Here is a 21,638-nt window from a genome sequence, read left to right as displayed (position 1 = left end):
CAGCCCTCATTGGCCTGGAACTGCGAACCGAGGTCAGTGGGAGCTGCGATCGGCCGAACCTGCGGACACAGCAGGTAAACAAACCGGCCCGGCCTGCCAGCGGATTTCCCTGACAGGCTGCGTGCCAAAGGTTGCCGATTCCTGCTTTAGACCAACATCATCCAGTTATGACAAAAATTCCTTTTAATGGAATAATTCAGTTTTGATCTACAGTATAGGAATCTTTTAAAAGAGCCCTAAAATAACATGGACAAAATTTGCCATTGCTGAAAGGCTAACATAAGTATAGATTTGGGCCGCTACTTCAGTTTTTCCTACCATCCCTAAAATCAGTCTGAGCTGATTATATAACTGGTAAAATAGGTTTTTGTCATCAGGTGGAGACAGGAATTTGAGAAGTTCCTGCTTCTAGCTCCAGGATGATAAGCCAAATTTTTGAGTTCACTCTGGCTGCTCTGGGCCATTCCAATGGCACAAAGTAGCTGAGAACTAGATGATCTAGATGAACTTTGAACTTGAGCCGCCCATCCTGCAATCAGCAATCAATAGTCTCCCACACAGCCAGAAAGCAATATATATATAAAAATCAGATGAAGCGGCAAAGATCATCCTACTGTGAGGGATGTGACCTTACTAGAAGGTACACAGAAATAGCCACTGTAAGAACATAAGAGCTGCCATACTGGATCGGACTCATGGTTCAATATCCTGTCTCCAACAGTGACCAGCACAAGAAGCTTCAGGGGAAGGTGCAAGAAATAATCAGCCCTTCATTAAGGTCTCAACCTAATCACCAATATGAAGTTTTATGTCCTTCCCAATACTCTTTTTTTTTTTTTTAAGCATTAGCTAGTATAACTGGATGGTCTTGTTATCCCTCTTTGAATCCTGGTAAGTCCTTAGCCTCAGTGACATCCTGTGGAAATAAGTTCCACATTCTAATGGAGTGTTGTGTGGAAAAAGTACTTCCTTTTATCATGATTGCATTCACAACCTTTCAATTTCATTAAATATCCCCACATTCTTGTGTTATGAGACAGGAAGAACAGAAGTTCCTGGTCTACCTTTTCTACACCATTCATTATTTTATATAATTTCATCCTGTCCCCTTTCATTAGTCCCCCTTCTAAAGTAACAATCCCAATCCATTCAATCTTTCTTGCTATGGTTAAGTAAAAAAAAAAGTTTCCCATGTAATTGTTCCTCTTTTTGTTTACGTTGATTGCCATAAAAATGAAATTTAAAAAATACGAAATAGGATATCAATTATTGTCATCTTTTAACTGACACTTCTGAAGAAAACAGTGACAGCTAGCAAAAATATCACCTTCTGAATAATAATACTGTTTCCATAGCTGACTGGAAAAAACTCTCTCAGAATGTAAAGAATGAGGATGCAAATCAACCCTTGTGTACCAGTTACAGCTCTGTTTGGTTTAATTATTACATCTTGACTTGCTCAACCAAATACTCCCAACTACATGAAGGAGAATTCAGCTGCTCCTTCAGAATGGAATGTCTTTCCTGAGCTGATCAGCAAAACCACCACCCTCTCCTCGTCCAAAATGCTCTGGAAGTCCCACATCTTTTGTGATGCCTATAAGAAATTAGCTAACGAAGTTGTTGTTATAAAGCAACTGGGGATAGTCTCCATGTGTTTAAGTGTTTTCAACTACTCCATATGTATGTGTGACCATGCATGGCTAAACAGATATAAAAATATCATCATTGAGACATGCCTAATCCTCAACTTGACCAGTTTCCTTCTATATTGGACCCATTCTTCTTACCCTTTGTCTTATGTCTGTCTGCTATTTGCATTTACTTGTTGCTTGAGTGATCCTTTCAAGTGTCCTTTTCTTTCTGAACTACTAACCCTACATCATGGGTCTGCAAGCAGGAAGTAGGGCCCACAGTGGAAAAAAAGCGTAAAAAGGTTACACTTAAATAAAAACCCCACAAATTATTTAATCTCTTGGAAGCCTATTAAAGTTAACAGTGTAGGTAGGGAATATGACAATGTTAATATATTGCTTAGACTGTTAAAAGTACAAAGTAAACATTGAGTATAGTGTGGCCAAGTTAATGTTGTTGTAAGAATATTAGGCCAGATTTTCAAATCAGTGGTCCCAATTTAGCCAGCAGAGAATTATGAGAAAAAAGCATGAATGAGTTGTAGGTGAATAATAGTGCCCCCAATTCATTGTGAGTTCAAAAACTCTGCTATCAAAAATGGAGGCTTCCCTTGAAGACTCAAAAATGGAGGCTTCCCTTGAAGACTAGGCCCTTCAAATTTCCAAATCACCTGACTTTTCTGCATTTAATTTCCTCATCCCTAGTGCTACATTAGTGTACAGTTTTTGCATTTAATGCAGTTTGCAGAGCATTTTGAAAGACTCTTCAGAATGAAAAGTGCTATGTAAAGGTAAGATAATTTAATGAAGTGAGAAGCTGCAGTACCAATGGGAGTTGCAGGGAGGAAAAATAGTGGTGGTAACATATAATCCCGATCGATGAATCACAGCTCCTCAGACTTGGTGTGAATGCTTACTACCAGCCTCAACAGGCTAGTGATAAGAAATAGTATGTATGTGAGAGATAAAGAAAGTCAGCATTGAACTATTCTTTAACACTCCTTGTGTCCATAATGGGGGGACACATATATTGGGGGGGTGGAGGGGAACTACTCTTTAAAAGTACAGTTATCTGAGAAGATTTAAACTGATCATTAACCACATCTGTCTAAAAAAATTTTTTTTAAATACAGTGGAAAAGATATATATGAATGTCAATTCATGGAAGTTGTATTAAAAATGGTTCTAAAAAATGTCCACTTTCATACCTCCCTACATCTTCCACATTGCTATCCTATGTACACACCAATGCCAAACACAGCCTTGGACAAGAGAATGGAAAAAAGAGCTCAGGTCCGATTAGAGCTTTCATCATGGGTCTCGGACATGCAGCGCATGGAAAATGTACACAACCAGTGGTTGAAGTTCCTTTCTGGGCCTGAATTAGCTACTTTTAATATTTTGTGTTTAAGCCAAACTCTGAAACAAATCCAAACCAGTTTTCTTAGATCATTAATCCAGATTCCTCAATTTCCATTTCAGCAATTTTATTTCCACTTATATAAAAACACCCCCTTCACTAAGAAGCCTGCCACACTGGCAGGCAGTACAGTGCTCAGTTTCACCGAGACCTGGAAATGCTACTGAGGCTCATTCCCAGGGGACAAGGAGCACTTTATTTCACACGTCAGAAACCCTCTCTCCCCAGCAATTAAAGCAGGTTTGACTGGCCCAAGAGGAAATCAGCAGCCCTCCTCAGAAAAAGGGAGAGTGGCCTGAATGTCTGGTCTGGGATACAAAGAATACAAGAGAATGTTTTCCGGGAAGAAAATAAAGACTCACTAGAAAAATAATCCATTATGATGTCACAAAGCTACAAGCCTTCACGTATGGCTTTCAATGTAAAAAGTTTCATTCTCTCGCTAAGAATTCTTTTAAGCTGTTTAAGATCTCAGGCAACCCAGATGTAAAAATGGGCTAAACACAGGAATTCAGTGAAAAATGCAGATATGGAGGACAGGGTTACATTTAAAATGGAACTCTATAGTTAAAGCCCGCACTAGGGTTCAAGGTCTCTCTCTTTTTTCATACCACACATGTCATAAATATAAAGGGAAGGATAAACCCCTTTGAAATCCCTCCTGGCCAGGGGAAAGCTCCTCTCACCTGTAAAGGGTTAAGAAGCTACAGGTAACCTCGCTGGCACCTGACCAAAATGACCAATGAGGAGACAAGATACTTTCAAAAGCTGGGAGGAGGGAGAGAAACAAAGGGTCTGTGTGTCTGTCTATATGCTGGTTTCTGCTGGGGATAGACCAGGAATGGAGTCTTAGAACTTTTAGTAAGTAATCTAGCTAGGTATATGTTAGATTATGATTTCTTTAAATGGCTGAGAAAAGAATTGTGCTGAATAGAGTAACTATTTCTGTCTGTGTATCTTTTTTGTAACTTAAGGTTTTGCCTAGAGGGGCTCTCTATGTTTTTGAATCTAATTACCCTGTAAGATATCTACCATCCTGATTTTACAGGGGGGATTTCTTTATTTCTATTTACTTCTATTTTTATTAAAAGTCTTCTTGTAAGAAAACCGAATGCTTTTTCATTGTTCTCAGATCCAAGGGTTTGGGTCTGTGGTCACCTATGCAAATTGGTGAGGCTTTTTATCCAACATTTCCCGGGAAAGGGGGGGGTGCAAGTGTTGGGAGGATTGTTCATTTTTCTTAAGATCCAAGGGTCTGGGTCTGTAGTCACCTAGGCAAACTGGTGAGGCTTTTTACCAAACCTTGTCCAGGAAGTGGGGTGCAAGGTTTTGGGAAGTATTTTGGGGGGAAAGACGCGTCTAAACAGCTCTTCCCCAGTAACCAGTATTAGTTTGGTGGTGGTAGCTGCCAGTCCAAGGACAACGGGTGGAATATTTTGTACCTTGGGGAAGTTTTGACCTAAGCTGGTAAAGATAAGCTTAGGAGGTTTTTCATGCAGGTCCCCACATCTGTACCCTAGAGTTCAGAGTGGGGGAGGAACCTTGACAACACGTAAGAACTGTAATACACAAGGGCATCATGGGTCACAAAGCCCCTAGTAAAACTTCGGAACAAGGGGCGGAGCATTTTCAGCAGAGGTCCCTTGCTCTGGAGTTTCCAGCCACTGGAAGCTAGGATATGTCTATGGGCCCTAAAAGAGAGAAAGCCGAACGAAAGATAAGCGCACAGGCCTCCCTCAAGTAGGAAGAAATAATATGGCCACTGAGTTTCTCTCTCCACCCACCCCAAGATGTCTTCCTCCACAACAACCCACAGATCTTTGATGTAACTGAGTGAAGACTGGAGAGAACAGTCTGATTCAGAACAGCAACGATGCTTTTTATAGTTTCTGTGTTTTGTGCCTAAATGTGTGGTGATGCTCACGGTCACGCTATATATAGACATTCTGATCAACCAACTCAGGGCTCCTCCAGCAAATCAAGCAAACTAAGGACTAGAGCTAGTTTTTCAGCTAAATGTTTTTTAATTGGAAAATGCCAATTAGTTGAAACTGAAACTATGTAAGGAAAAGGTAACTTTCCTGATACAAAAAAATTATGAACAAAGTTTTGAAATTGTCAAAACACCCTATACTGACATTTTCAAAATGTCAATATTTTTCTCTTTGAAATTACTTTTTATTTTGAAATTTAAGTTAGTTTATACTAAAAAAAATATAAACAAATGTTTAAAGGTCAAAATCAAAATATTTTCTAACGTTTCTATTGACCCAACACAAAACAAAGTTTTGGATTTTTGAGTCATGAAGATGCTTGAGATTTCAAATTTTCATCCCAATTTAGGATGGAAAAAATATTTTAAAATTTTGAAAATTCTTGTAGGATAAGAAAACCATTTCCCCACCTAGCTCTAGTAAGGGCACAACATATTTCAAGTGAGGAAAAAAGTAAAAAAAAAATTTTCTTTTACAGTTTGAGTTTGTCCTTGTAGCTCAGAAGTGGCAAATTCAATTTTTTGTGCCTTCATTTTTGCTTCACACTTCACCTATACGATTGCAGAGCAGTTTAAAAATGTCCTAAGCCACAACAGCAAGGATTACAGAAACAGAATTTTTCAAACTAAGATCAGCAATAGATTAGAAGAGCATGACTGGATGCCCTCTTGCTCTGGGGCAGGAAACATCTGATCAAGAGATTTCCCTGTAGTCATTTTTCAAAGTGACCCTGCAAATTGACAGTAAATTGCACTAGATGTGTGGACCAAGTGAAACAATTTACAGGAGAGAGACTGAAATCCACCAGGTTGACAGAAGTAAAGTGAAAGATCAGCCAGTGAAATATTCTGAAGAAACAGCTAAATGAATGTCAGAGGCGTTACTGAAGGACAATGGCAGCTTTCGTGCCAGAATATAATTGAACTTCTAGAATGTTAAGCATGCTCTTACAATTTAAGTACGCTTGATAGACTAGCTGGGCAAGGAGAAAGGGATCTAGTAAGCTTTGCATGTAAATAGTTTCCAGTAATTTTAAAACCGATTAGATCATATGGTACATTAGACATTGAATAGGCTTTCAGTTCCAAAAGAAAATCTAGTTTGTTGACATCAAGTTTGTACCTTGCAGCTGATTTTGTCGTTTTAGATAAGGATGGCGGGCTAGAGTCATCGCTGCACTGGTGGAGACCCTGGTGCAGGACCAGACTTGCACCTCCTTTATCCTGGGACTAGTGGGAGCCAGTTTGGCTATGCTATTCTGAGAGCTGCCCATCCATACGGGTCTTGCAGAACCTGGGGATTAGGAGCATAGAAAAGCCACAACCAGGCCTCTTCCTGCACCCAACAAGTCCCCAGTATTGGCATCTCCTGTGGAAGTGGAGTGGGGAGCAGGGAAGGTATAGACAGCACTGTGCTTGTCACAGAGGCCCCTAGACTGAAGTAGGCTGTAGAGTGGCTTTGGGGCTACTTTGCACTGGTGAATCAGTCCCACTATGATTAACGTAGAGAGAAAACTTCAGGAAATTCTATACAAAATCCCTAACGTTTATTTTTCCAGATCTTATATAATACAAATGAGAAGGAAAGGAAAGTGCACAAAGTAGGAAAATTTATGAGAGGCTGTTTCCCAACTGCAATTTTGTCCCCTGCCAAATGGAAAATTTATCAGGACAAAAACTTTGTTTTCAGTTAACAAGGAGATGTAGAAATACTTACTTGCATAATATCAAGATGCTAAGAACTCTGAGGCCAAAATTGCCACCTGAATGAGAACAATGTAGAGATGGGGCACATATTTCTAAGCCAGAGAGAAGTTTGTAATATTACCACCTTATTATTACATCCTTCTCAAACTGATATTGGTGCACAGAGTGGAAATTAGTCTCTTCCATTCCTCTCTGTCATTTGCTGCTGTTTTCATCACCTCTGTGGTGTTGATATTGACTGTTATGCCCTCCCTGATAAGAGCTCTTCTTAAGGTTTCTCTTAGATGCCTTTGTTTCCTCACACCAGTTGGGTTTCCACTTGACAGCTTCATGCCGGAATCTGTTAATGTGTCTACACTGCAATTAGACACCCTTGGCTGGCCTCTGCAAGCTGATGGGCTCACAGGGCTGAGGCTAAGGGGCAGTTTAATTGCTTGTAGACAGCTGGGCTCGGGCTAGAGCCGAGGCTCTGGGACCCCATGAGGAGGGAGGGTCCCAGAGCCCAGGCTCCAGCTCAAGCCTGAATGTTTACACCGCAATTAAAGAGCCCCTTAGCCTCAGCCCTGCAAGCCGGTCAGCTGGCACAGGCCAGCCGTGGGTTTTTAATTGCATAGACATATCCTGTGTGTTGGCATACAGAATACATAGCTCAAATAAATCCACCTTTTATCTCCGATTCTGGTGGAAATGAGCTTCTAGCTGGTGATTTTTTGTATCTCTTTGATGATGATTAAATCTTTCCAACAAATGCCCAGAATCTTCCATAGGCATTTATTTTTAAAGGCTTCTAGTCTTCTGTACAACATTACAGAGGATTATATTGGCCTGCATAGGGAATAATGCTCAGGTGGTAACCTCAGTCCATGGCAGGGAACATAGCTTCATTCTTCCTGTAAAATGTTATATACCTCTATGGCATCATATAAACAATTAAACAATACTTCCATTTTAACTACATTAAAATAGCATCAAAAGTTAAAGTTGTCCCATGAATGCTTAGCTGTACCCCTCTGTGAATATACATGCAGGATACAGTCTTTAGATTACATTAGCACAGACTGTTCCTCAAATAACTGAATATCAGACAACTTTTCTATAGCCAGTTCAGTGTGAGTCTTGCAATGAGGCAATAAATCTAACAGGGTGGATTTGATTTAAATCAAATTGATTTAAATCACTAGTCAGGAAGACTTGATTTAATCATGGTTTTCTACATAAAAGTCCATTCTTTTTGGTTGTTATAACCTTAATACATATTCTTCACAACTCAGAGATAGATGTAGGTTTCATTTTTAGAAGATACACACTATACATTTTTAAACAGTGATTTATTTTGAAAACTTTTCAGACTAGTTTTATAGCTATATCAGAAAATGAATGATTGTTTGGTTATTTCATTTACCAAATGTAAGTGAAGCAGGTATTTATGAAGTCATTGGAAGGTGAACTATCATTAATATTAACTATCTTTAGATAGGATTTTTCCTCAAAAAGCATTTTATCAAAAAAATCTGATTTAAATTAAAAAAATCTGATTTTTTTTAATCATTGATTTTTTTCCTAAAATCTAACAGTGCTACTGCTATTCAAAATAACAAATCAAGTTTTCATTTTCAGAGTGCAGCACATTAAAGAATTAAATGAAATGTAACAGTTCAGGACAGACATTAACAATTATTCCTGTATTAAAAAAAAAACAGCATTAAAATTTGTGTGTGGGCCATCTCATTCCCACTTGCACCCATTACAAAAATTTAATTTCTAGCCACAAAATGTAGTTGTATGTTTCAGGTTAAAGTCATCTACTAACTCACTTACTTCTCTGTCACAAATCCTTGTCTGTTTAGGATTCTAAAGACACAAGGTGGGTGAGACAATTTTTATTGGACCAACTTCTGTTGGTGAAAGAGAGAAGCTTTCAAGCTACACAGAGCTCTTCTTCAGCTTGTCTCTTTCCCCCAACAGAAGTTGGACCAATAAAAGATATTCCCTCATCTACCTTGTCTGTCTAATATCCTGGGAACAACCCTCCTACAACAAGACTAGAGTCCTAAACTCAGTTAATTTGATCAGTAATAAATTGTTGCATTTTTCTCGATTTACTCCTTGTTATGATACACAGCATCCCAATTAAGATTATTTTAGATTCATTTAGGAAAAAATCTCTAGTGGGTCATCTAGTCCATTCCATGGTATTAAGGCAGGATTCATTTCATTCTGCTCTATGCTACACAGCCTGGAAGAAAAATCTAAACAAATTAGTGACCGATGAACCTCAGAATATGGACAGTTCAGCTTGAATTTCAACAAACTTACCAAAGATTCTTACCCGGTCTCTTAGACCTGATTCTTATCTGGTCTCTTAGGGTATGTCTACACTACGAAATTAGGTCGAATTTATAGAAGTCGGTTTTTTAGAAATCGGTTTTATATATTCGAGTGTGTGTGTCCCCACAGAAAATGCTCTAAGTGCATTAACTCGGTGGAGCGCTTCCACAGTACCGAGGCAAGCGTCGACTTCCGGAGCGTTGCACTGTGGGTAGCTATCCCACAGTTCCCACAGTCTCCGCTGCCCATTGGAATTCTGGGTTGAGATCCCAATGCCTGATGGGGCTAAAACATTGTCGCGGGTGGTTCTGGGTACATATCGTCAGGCCCCCGTTCCCTCCCTCCCCCCGTGAAAGCAAGGGCAGACAATCATTTCGCGCCTTTTTTCCTGAGTTACCTGTGCAGACGCCATACCACGGCAAGCATGGAGCCCGCTCAGGTAACCATCACCCTATGTCTCCTGGGTGCTGGCAGACGCGGTACGGCATTGCTACACAGTAGCAGCAACCCCTTGCCTTGTGGCAGCAGACGGTACAGTACGACTGGTAGCCGTCATCGTCATGTCTGAGGTGCTCCTGGTCGCCTCTGTGAGGTCGATCAGGAGCACCTGGGCAGACATGGGCGCAGGGACTAAATTTGGAGTGACTTGAGCAGGTCATTCTCTTTAGTCCTGCAGTCAGTCCTATTGAACCGTCTTATGGTGAGCGGGCAGGCGATACGGACTGCTAGCAGTCGTACTGTGCCATCTTCTGCCGAGCAGCCATGAGATGTGGATGGCATGCAGTCCTTCTGCACCGTCTGCTGCCAGCCAAAGATGTAAAAGATAGATGGAGTGGATCAAAACAAGAAATAGACCAGATTTGTTTTGTACTCATTTGCTTCCCCCCCTCCCCTGTCTAGGGGACTCATTCTTCTAGATCACACTGCAGTCACTTACAGAGAAGGTGCAGCGAGGTAAATCTAGCCATGTATCAATCAGAGGCCAGGCTAACCTTCTTGTTCCAATAAGGACAATAACTTAGGTGCACCATTTCTTATTGGAACCCTCCGTGAAGTCCTGCCTGAAATACTCCTTGATGTAAAGCCACCCCCTTTGTTGATTTTAGCTCCCTGAAGCCAACCCTGTAAGCGCCCCTCCCAGCATCAGAGCAATGGCAAACAATCAGGCATCAGAGAGTGCTGTCCAGAGCACTCACAATGGAGCACTCTGATGGGGCTAAAACATTGTCGCGGGTGGTTCTGGGTACGTGTCGTCAGGCCCCCGTTCCCTCCCTCCCTCCGTGAAAGCAATATCGGTGCAATATGACTGGTAGTCGTCCAGTCGTGAAAGCAATATCGGTGCAATATGACAATATGACTGGTAGTCGTCCTCGTCGTGTCCGAGGTGCTCCTGGCCACGTCGGCTGGGAGCGCCTGGGCAGACATGGGCGCAGGGACTAAATTTGGAGTGACTTGACCAGGTCATTCTCTTTAGTCCTGCAGTCCTATTAAACCGTCTTTTGGTGAGCGGGCAGGCGATACGGACTGCTAGCAGTCGTACTGTACCATCTTCTGCCAGGCAGGCAAGAGATGAAGATGGCTAGCAGTCGTACTGTACCATCTTCTGCCGAGCAGCCATGAGATGTGGATGGCATGCAGTCCTTCTGCACCATCTGCTGCCAGCCAAAGATGTAAAAGATAGATGGAGTGGGTCAGAACAAGAAATAGACCAGATTTGTTTTGTACTCATTTGCCTCCTCCCCTGTCTAGATCACACTGCAGTCACTCACAGAGAAGGTGCAGCGAGGTAAATCTAGCCATGTATCAATCAGAGGCCAGGCTAACCTCCTTGTTCCAATAACAACGATAACTTAGGTGCACCATTTCTTATTGGAACCCTCCGTGCAGTCCTGCCTGAAATACTCCTTGATGTACAGGCACACCCTTTGTTGATTTTAGCTCCCTGAAGCCAACCCTGTAAGCCGTGTCGTCAGTCGCCCCTCCCTCCGTCAGAGCAACGGCAGACAATCGTTCCGCGCCTTTTTTCTGTGCGGACGCCATACCAAGGCAAGCATGGAGGCCGCTGAGCTCATTTTGGCAATTAGGAGCACATTAACCACCACACGCATTATCCAGCAGTATATGCAGCACCAGAACATGGCAACGCGATACCGGGCGAGGAGGCGACGTCAGCGCGGTCCCGTGAGTGATCAGGACATGGACACAGATTTCTCTGAAAGCATGGGCCCTGACAATGCATGCATCATGGTGCTAATGGGGCAGGTTCATGCTGTGGAACACCGATTCTGGGCTCGGGAAACAAGCACAGACTGGTGGGACCGCATAGTGTTGCAGGTCTGGGACGATTCCCAGTGGCTGCGAAACTTTCGCATGCATAAGGGCACTTTCATGGAACTTTGTGACTTGCTTTCCCCTGCCCTGAAGCGCATGAATACCAAGATGAGAGCAGCCCTCACAGTTGAGAAGCGAGTGGCGATAGCCCTGTGGAAGCTTGCAACGCCAGACAGCTACCGGTCAGTTGGGAATCAATTTGGAGTGGGCAAATCTACTGTGGGGGCTGCTGTGATGCAAGTAGCTCACGCAATCAAAGATCTGCTGATATCAAGGGTAGTGACCCTGGGAAATGTGCAGGTCATAGTGGATGGCTTTGCTGCAATGGGATTCCCTAACTGTGGTGGGGCTATAGACGGAACCCATATCCCTATCTTGGCACCGGAGCACCAAGCCGCCGAGTACATAAACTGCAAGGGGTACTTTTCAAAAGTGCTGCAAGCTCTGGTGGATCACAAGGGACGTTTCACCAACATCAACGTGGGATGGCCGGGAAAGGTGCATGATGCTCGCATCTTCAGGAACTCTGGTCTGTTTCAAAAGCTGCAGGAAGGGACTATTCCCAGACCAGAAAATAACTGTTGGGGATGTTGAAATGCCTATATGTATCCTTGGGGACCCAGCCTACCCCTTAATGCCATGGCTCATGAAGCCATACACAGGCAGCCTGGACAGTAGTCAGGAGCTGTTCAACTACAGGCTGAGCAAGTGCAGAATGGTGGTAGAATGTGCATTTGAACATTTAAAGGCGCGCTGGTGCAGTTTACTGACTCGCTTAGACCTCAGCGAAACCAATATTCCCACTGTTATTACTGCTTGCTGTGTGCTCCACAATATCTGTGAGAGTAAGGGGGAGACGTTTATGGCGGGGTGGGAGGCTGAGGCAAATCGCCTAGCTGCTGGTTACGCGCAGCCAGACACCAGGGCGGTTAGAAGAGCACAGGAGGGCGCGGTACGCATCAGAGAAGCTTTGAAAACCAGTTTCATGACTGGCCAGGCTACGGTGTGAAAGTTTGTTTGTTTCTCCTTGATGAAACCCCCCGCCCCTTGGTTCACTCTACTTCCCTGTAAGCTAACCACCCTCCCCTCCTCCCTTTAATCATTGCTTGCAGAGGCAATAAAGTCATTGCTGCTTCACAGTCATGCATTCGTTATTCATTCATCACACAAATAGGGAGATGACTACCAACGTATCCCAGGAGGGGTGGTGGAGGAGGGAAGGAAAATGCCACACAGCACTTTAAAAGTTTACAACTTTAAAATTTATTGAATGACAGCCTTCTTTTTTTTGGGCAATCCTCTGTGGTGGAGTGGCTGGTTGGCCGGAGGCCCCTCCACCGCGTTCTTGGGCATCTGGGTGTGGAGGCTATGGAACTTGGGGAGGAGGGCGGTTGGTTACAGAGGGGCAGCAGTGGCAGTCTGTGCTCCAGCTGCCTTTGCTGCAGCTCAACCATACACTGGAGCATACTGGTTTGGTCCTGCAGCAGCCTCAGCATTGAATCCTGCCTCCTCTCATCACGCTGCCGCCACATTTGAGCTTCAGCCCTGTCTTCAGCCCGCCACTTACTCTCTTCAGCCCGCCACCTCTCCTCCCGGTCATTTTGTGCTTTCCTGCACTCTGACATTATTTGCCTCCACGCATTCGTCTGTGCTCTGTCAGTGTGGGAGGACAGCATGAGCTCGGAGAACATTTCATCGCGAGTGCGTTTTTTTTTTTCTTTCTAAGCTTCACTAGCCTCTGGGAAGGAGAAGATCCTGTGATCATTGAAACACATGCAGCTGGTGGAGAGAAAAAAAAAGGGACAGCGGTATTTAAAAAGACACATTTTATATAACAGTCGCTACACTCTTTCAGGGTAAACCTTGCTGTTAACATTACATACATAGCACATGTGCTTTCGTTACAAGGTCGCATTTTGCCTCCTCCCACCGCGTGACTACCCCCTCAACCTTCCCCCTCCCTGTGGCTAACAGCGGGGAACATTTCTGTTTAGCCACAGGCAAACAGCCCAGCAGGAATGGGCTCCTCTGAGTGTCCCCTGAAGAAAAGCACTCTATTTCAACCAGGTGACCATGAATTATATCTCACTCTCCTGAGGATAACACAGAGAGATAAAGAACGGATTTTGGTTGAATGCCAGCAAACATACACTGCAATGCTTTGTTCTACAGTGATTCCCGAGTACATGTTACTGGCCTGGAGTGGTAAAGTATCCTACCATGAAGGACGCAATAAGGCTGCCCTCCCCAGAAACCTTTTGCAAAGGCTTTAGGACTACATCTAGGAGAACCGCAAATGCCAGGGCAAAGTAATCCTTTCACATGCTTGCTTTTAAACTATGTATAGCATTTTAAAAGGTACACTCACCAGAGGTCCCTTCTCCGCCTGCTGGGTCCAGGAGGCAGCCTTGGGTGGGTTCGGGGGGTACTGGCTCCAGGTCTAGGGTGAGAAACAGTTCCTGGCTGTCGGGAAAACCGGTTTCTCCGCTTGCTTGCTGTGAGCTATCTACAACCTCCTCCTCATCATCATCATCTTCTTCGTCCCCAAAACCTACTTCCGTATTGCCTCCATCTCCATTGAAGGAGTCAAACAACACGGCTGGGGTAGTGGTGGCTGAACCCCCTAAAATGGCATGCAGCTCATCATAGAAGCGGCATGTTTGGGGCTCTGACCCAGAGCGGCTGTTCGCCTCTCTGGTTTTCTGGTAGGCTTGCCTCAGCTCCTTCAGTTTCATGCGGCACTGCTTCGAGTCCCTGTTATGGCCTCTGTCCTTCATGCCCTGGGAGATTTTGACAAAGGTTTTGGCATTTCGAAAACTGGAACGGAGTTCTGATAGCACGGATTCCTCTCCCCAAACAGCGATCAGATCCCGTACCTCCCGTTCGGTCCATGCTGGAGCTCTTTTGCGATTCTGGGACTCCATCATGGTCACCTGTGCTGATGAGCTCTGCATGGTCACCTGCAGCTTGCCACGCTGGCCAAACAGGAAATGAGATTCAAAAGTTCGCGGTTCTTTTCCTGTCTACCTGGCCAGTGCATCTGAGTTGAGAGTGCTGTCCAGAGCGGTCAGAATGGAGCACTCTGGGATAGCTCCCGGAGGCCAATACCATCGAATTGTGTCCACAGTACCCCAAATTCGAGCTGGCAACGTCGATTTAAGCACTAATCCACTTGTCAGGGGTGGAGTAAGGAAATCGATTTTAAGAGCCCTTTAAGTCGAAATAAAGGGCTTCATTGTGTGGACGGGTGCAGGTTTAAATCGATTTAACGCTGCTAAATTCGACCTAAAGTCCTAGTGTAGACCAGGGCTTAGACCTTTTCAAAAGCTGGGCTACAAATGTCACATAAACGGGCTTGTGGATGATAATTCAGCTCACTCTCTTCTAGTCCTGGCAAGAACCAGGAAGAATAGGGCAAAACTGAAAACAGATAGCTACAGATTTAACTGAAGTTTTCTGAGCTTCCACAAAGATTTGGTATTACATTTGAGACCAAAGTTTAGGATGATTTATACTTTATCCAAATGGAAAATCTCTATCACACATCCTCCTCACAACTGATGCCTAAGCAGTTTTAGTGGAAAAGCCATTCAAATCACTGTCAGTAAGACGTCCCCAATACATTTTGTTCAGAGACTTAGATGAAAGTGTGCTTGGCCTGTAATCATTTGAGTGAATGTTCCATTTAAACTGCTGCCAAGACACAAACATGAAGTCCAGCTGCAGTGAATGAATTCAAGTAAAAAATAGGTGTGTTAATAACCATGTATAACACACATAGAAAACATCAATCATTCATAGATACTAAGGTCAGAAGGGACCATTATGATCATCTAGTCCGACCTCCTGCACAACGCAGGCCACAGAATCTCACCACCCACTCCTGCGAAAAACCTTTCACCTATGTCGGAGCTACTGAAGTCCTCAAATCGTAATTTAAAGACTTCAAGGAGCAGAGAATCCTCCAGCAAATGACCCGTGCCCCATGCTACAGAGGAAGGCGAAAAACCTCCAGGGCCTCTTCCAATCTGCCCTGGAGGAAAATTCCTTCCCTACCCCAAATATGGCGATCAGCTAAACCCTGAGCATATGGGCAAGATTCACCAGCCAGATACTACAGAAAATTCTTTCCTGGGTAACTCAGATCCCACCCCATCTAACATCCCACCACAGGCCATTAGGCCTATTTACCATGAATATTTAAATTACCAAAATCATGTTATCCCAGTATGTCCCTCGGCCCGCGCTGCTTCCTGCAGCTCCCATTGGCCTGCAGCGGCAAACCGCGGCCAGTGGGAGCCACGATCAGCAGAATCTGCGGACGCGGCAGGTAAACAAACCAGCCCTGCCCACCAGGGGCTTTCCCTGTACAAGCGGCGTCCCAAGTTTGGGAAACACCGCCATAGATAAAGGGACACAGTCAAATCCTAAACCGTTTGAACTCTGGCTGAAAGATCATCTTGCTTCCCTTGTGATATCACAGAAATTGCAGATAATGGAGATACTCAAGCTAAAAGGCCCCTGGTTTAAAAGGGAGGGGAAGCTGTGGGAGTGCATTCTCTCTGAAGAGGCCTTGACACTGTAACTCACTTTGCTAAAAGTCAACAAATCCAGGCACTGTCAGACTAAGTTGGGGGCATGCTAAAACGCTCACCAGGGAGGATTAAACTGAGGTTTTGAGATGGGCATTTATGGTGGGTGGAGGGGGCTGCTGAAAAGGGAATTTGGGTTATCAAATAGACTATGCTGTGAAGGAGCCTTGAGTGGTAACGTTTTTTCTAATTTCAGAGTGGTAGCCATGTTAGTCTGTATCAGCAAAAACAAGGAGTCCAAGGACTCCTCGTTTTTTCTAATAAGATATTTATCTTTTGTTTGTATTTGTAACATTTGTACATGGGTTAAGCATTGTACATGGATAAAAATACACAGTCAAGTCCTTGCAGACATACATTTAACATACTTGTACAGTGCAGTTAAGCACATCTACTTTTATAACTTAATATTGTCTAAAAGATTTCTATTACTCCAAGTCTGCTCTTTAATTTGCTGTATCTGACTCCAATTTACGCTGCAGGGCTGTGGTAGAACTGGTGACTTTGAGCGTATCAGGTGGAAGTGTTCTTTTGCCTTATATTACTGGAGGTGTATACTGTGGTGAGCCAATATTTTTAAAACAGAAATCAGCTATTCAAGGCTTGCTTTACTGATGTCCTAAACACTGTATTATTTTTATCCTCTTTTGCATCTGGTACTCTTGCAGCTAAAGAAGTACTGCCACAGAATCATGCTCCAATTAATGAAAGGTTTGTTAAATAGAAGGATATGTTATCTAATGGAAACTTACAAGTAAAAAAAGAATATATACCATTTATGTGGAGACATGGCAACTCTTTATTATGTATGTAAACCAGCAAACCTTGCTAGCATCTCATATTAATATAATGTTTGGTCAGTAATAGTTTTAGTACTGTCTAATTTCTAGATGTGTTGACTAATTAGATGCTCTTTAGAACTCTGCATTATTTTGAAACATGATTCATCTTTTCATTTTTAAAAAGGAGGAAAAAAACTATGTAAAAATGTCATTCTCTTACTCTACACATATGCTCCACGCACTTGTTCAAGATGATTATTTTACCTACATACATTTTTCCCCTATTGTTGTTACAGCAGAGCCAATACAGCTATGAAAGAACACGCCAGATTCTATTTTAACTCAGGCTTCATCAACAGAATGGCCAGCTGAGGGCAGACTGCAGAATCTTTATTAGGAGTCATGTGAAAGTTAGAAAACAAACACATACAGCTTGATTTTTACATCCCCAGCTCAGCTTGTGGTCCTGGCATTTATCGCAGGGTGAAATTCTCCCAGAGGCAGATGGGCCAGGGAAGAGCCGCAATATAAAGAAACTATCACAATTCCATTGTGCTCTGGTGGGTGGATGCACAGCAGGCATGCAGGGTACTCCCAGAGCCCTTTTTAGTAGCAATGCTGAGCTCCAGACAGGCACTAGGGGAGCAGGATGGGTGTGGACAGATTTCAAGATCTGCACTGAACCCATAGCCACAGATGCATGTAGACCAGAGGACACACAAGGTTAATTTCCCTTATAACAGGCAAGAGCCTGATTTAGAAGCCATGGAGGGACCATTAATATTTTAATAAAGGATTCCTACAAGATGTTTCCCTTTATACGCACGATTTATAATAAACGCTATGTTCTTTTAGCCAGAGAGGCAAGTTCTGCATAAAAAAGGGATTAAAAACTGAACAATCCATATTTATTTTTTCATTTAAACAAAAACCCTCTCCCCCACCAAAGGAAGAAGGCAACACCACCTGGCAAACAAGCTTATATTTAGCACAAAGGTTGGAAGTGTTTGCATTTTGTTCCTATCTATATTGACACTATTGCACAGAGCTTAATCTATATCATTTGAAGAGAGGCTAGGTGTGTAAAGCTCTTGTGGGGAGCTCTGGGCATGTCCTACCTCAGGGAAATCTGAAAATCTTTGACACTTGGCACAAGCTGGTGCATTCCAAAGGCAAAAAAAAAAAAAAAAAAAAAACAATCAGATCTTAGAAGTATTCTTATGAGTCCCATGAATCAGTCTTCTTGCAGAAATATTTAAGCAGATTTCATAAGAGGAAGGCACATCACCCCAATCTTTCTGAAAAATTCTGGAGGAATTATAACACAGGGCTTTCATAACTGTCACGAGCCCCTCTCATTACAGCTGATAGGGTGACCACCCAATTCCTTATTTAAAGGGACACTGACCATTTTACACATTCATTTGAAGCTTATGATAACTGCATTGTATTTTTCTGTTGCCCTAAAGTATATGCTTGAGAGACAAGTATATGATATGCTAAGAGAAATAGAGTGAAATAAAGTGGTGTCCCTTATTTTTCATGCGTTTTTTCTCTTATTTCCATCCAACAATTGTGGTCACCCTACCTGCTACCCCACTCCCTATCGTGTGTATGTGTGTTTCATTATGTCCACTACAATCCCTATAAAGTTCCCTAAACAATGACCATTCAGGCTTTGGGCAATGAGGGGGATAAGTGGTGAATTTTGTCCATAGAGAATATAGTCTTTATGTCATCTTCACTGAAGGGAGGAATATATTTTTGAAAGCTATTCACTTTTCAGTCAGTCTGTCAAATACTCTTTGTACTGTACACTGATGTATGCCGTCCCGGCCAATACGTACTGTTTGTATATGGTTCCTTTAACACTGTTTTAAAAATGTTTCCATCCCATAATACCTTTAAAAATAAGAAAGGAAGAAAAAGAAAAAAACTCTTTGTCCTGCCTCTAAAGTAAGCAGACTGGACTAGCAGATACGTTCACAGATAGGTTTACAGGTAGAATTTACAATAAATCCTGTTTTTTCCTGTAGTTACTAAATACTAGAAATACCAATCTTTTAAAAATATTATTTTTTAGTAAAAAAACCCCCACATTATCTGTACGCATGCACAAATTTAAAGTTGCATGTATAGCCTTAGGAGTTTAAGTTGAGGGGGAAGGGAGCAGGGGCTGAAAATTTCTTTTTTATTATTAATTTATAAAAACAATAGCCAAAACGGTGCATAGCTCCTGAATGAGTAAAAGAGAACAAGTCAATCTTAATATCCTGGTTTTTGTTGATTTCAACACCTACTCTAAATCTTTGTTGTCTTGGTTTATCTCACAGCACAATCTCAACTACTGAACACATCAGTCTGCTGATATAGCAAACTTCCAGGCTGAACTTCCTCATTGCTGAAAGAATGTAGAAAGGGCAGTAGGTGTGTGTATGCTTGAAAAATGATAAAGAGAAAAGACCAACCGATGTTTTCTCTACCTTTTAGAGGTCAATTTCACAATGAGCCTACAAATGAACATGTGATAGCACAACCCCATATATCATGCCATGCATGAGTGCTCTGAACACTCTTGCATTCCTGTAAGATGCTTTTCTAATATTTTTTTTATTTTGAGAATTGATTACACATCTCAGCACAGGTATTTTGGGGATCAACAGTCCCTTATTATTACGGAAGTCCCTTTTCCTAATCTCCCTTCCAAGGAGGTATAGTCTGGAACAACAGCTGAATTAATTGGCTACAATTTTATGAGCTACAACACTCAACCCCTGTCCCCTGACACAAAATGTATTCAAATAGCTGCTTTGGTTAGTCAGCTGCTAAGTGACTATGAGGCAAATACCACCATCACCATCCCCCAAAAAAGTGTTAAACTTTCCCTTATTTAGGTTCAATATCACTACTTGTAGCAGCATTAATCCCTAAAGAATACTATGACTCTGAACAGTGGGAAGAGCCATGTATAGCTACCTAAGTAATCATAGCTCAAATAAGTGCTAACAAGACAGATAACAGAATTTATTTTTAAATATAAACAAAAATTGTGGAACTAACAAGACACCTGCCAAACTTCAGTGCTTGCTCACTTTGCTTTCTACTACACAGCATCCCCATCTTTCATTCGTACATATCTATTTACCCTGTAAAATCTTCAGCGCAAGGACTTTGTCTTCAGGCTGTCTGTAAAATGCCTTTAACACATTTGATGTCATATAATTATAGTTTTCAGAGGAACAGCCGTGTTAGTCTGTATTCGCAAAAAGAAAAGGAGGACTTGTGGCACCTTAGAGACTAAAGCTCATGCTCAAATAAATTGGTTAGTCTCTAAGGTGCCACAAGTCCTCCATATAATTATAGTTGTAATTTATAACTAATAAAGCATCCTGAGTTCCTCAAAGTCTACACAGGTTATGCCAGGGTTTTAAAAGTATGTTTTTATGCACGGACAAGAAATATCTTTTAAAATACAAACTGAATTTCAGAATCTAAAGCCATAAGTGGAGAAAAACAGTAGTGTCTGCTCTGCAATCTGTACACATGTTGTGCCCATTTTCCTTTTTTCTTAAAAATAAAATCACAAAGATTCTTGACTTTCTGATCTCTTCTGGCTGCCCTTTCAAATTAACCTTATCTGTCTTTTAACATATATGTCCATTACAAGTTATCTGATCTGTGCATTTTGACCTTGCCTAGGTTTGTTTCTTGAGGTACCGAGACAGACCACCTTTGCAAAATGTCATACGAAATAACTGATCTGTGGCAAACCTCCTCTCTCACATACAGAGCCCTATGTAAAATATCCCATACAATGTATCTAATAGGTCGCAAATTACTCTTGTACGGCGTGGTCTGACACACATGTACTGATACACATATAAGCTTGCAAAATAAGCCTGGTCTAGCCCAGATCTCCAGTCCCGTCGCATCATACTGAAGGTTATTAGTTCCTCCCGACGTCTTCTCCCTCCCGTTCCCCAGGCACAACCGGCCCCTTGCTGGGGCACCCCTGATCCCCGTCATCTGTGTCGGTTTTACCTGGTCCAGCGGGATGCCCAGCAGCTGGCTGAGCGGGTGCAGCAAGGTGGAGCCCGTGGTTCGGTAGGGGACGCCGGGTGCCTCTGCCATCCTGCATCCCTCCCGCCTGGGCCTCCCTCCGCTCCTAGCCACCGCAGCGCCGGGGCCGGCCGGAGCCCCGCGCACACACACACACACACACACACGTGCGCCCGGCCGATGCAGCGGCGGCGGCGGCGCTTAGGCTCTGCCCCTCCGGCGGCCGCGGGTTGGTTGCGATGCCCGCTCCCGGCTTCCTACTCGGCGGGGGGAACTGGGCGGCGGCCGAAGCAGCATCCTCCAGGCGGAGCCTCAAGACAACCGCCCGGGGCTGGAGGGGGAGCTGGCTGGCGGCCAGACCCCGCCCACCGGAGCCAGCCGGGACGTGCCCATAGGCGGAGCCGCCAGTCACTCGGCGCGCTGGGCGGAGGCCGGAGCGGGCGGGAGCTGGAGTCAGTGGAAGCGCGCGGAGGGCCGCGGGGGCCGCTGGGTGCGCGCGGGAAGCGAGCGGAGCCCCTGGGCGCGGGACACTCGCCGGGCTCCTGCCCGTTACTCCGCCCGCTGAAACGTCACCTGCGCCGGCCCGCTTACTGCTGCGGGGGCTGCGCCCGCCTCTGGGGAAGCACAGACACTCCCGGCCCCCCCGCTGGCAGGGGCTGCCTGGCAGGCGTCTCTGGGCAGCTGGTCCGCACCTCGGCAAAATGATCCTGGAGCAGCGGGTGAGGGGTGAAGCGAGGGGAGCCCTTCACTTGGAAACTGGCATCTAATGCCCCCGCATCCCGTGTGAAACAC

The 21,638-nt window shown here is 43.6% G+C and overlaps 1 protein-coding gene across 1 annotated transcript in view; it reads right to left on the bottom strand.

Annotated features, from left to right (window-relative positions):
* MBOAT1 (membrane bound glycerophospholipid O-acyltransferase 1) overlaps positions 1 to 21,346 on the bottom strand; it is a 91,700-nt gene extending 70,354 nt beyond the window's left edge. The window contains exon 1 of the mRNA XM_073331898.1: positions 20,829 to 21,346. Coding sequence (XP_073187999.1) covers positions 20,829 to 20,918 — 90 coding nt within the window. The 5' untranslated portion in view covers positions 20,919 to 21,346. The remainder of the gene's footprint in view (positions 1 to 20,828) is intronic.
* Between the last annotated feature and the right edge of the window lie 292 nt (positions 21,347 to 21,638).

This window comes from Lepidochelys kempii, chromosome 2, assembly GCF_965140265.1.
Source record: "Lepidochelys kempii isolate rLepKem1 chromosome 2, rLepKem1.hap2, whole genome shotgun sequence".
In the NCBI taxonomy this organism is placed as follows: domain Eukaryota; kingdom Metazoa; phylum Chordata; order Testudines; family Cheloniidae; genus Lepidochelys; species Lepidochelys kempii.
The sequence above is the reverse complement of the archived record's forward strand: the minus strand, read 5'-3'. Positions and strand labels throughout refer to the sequence as shown.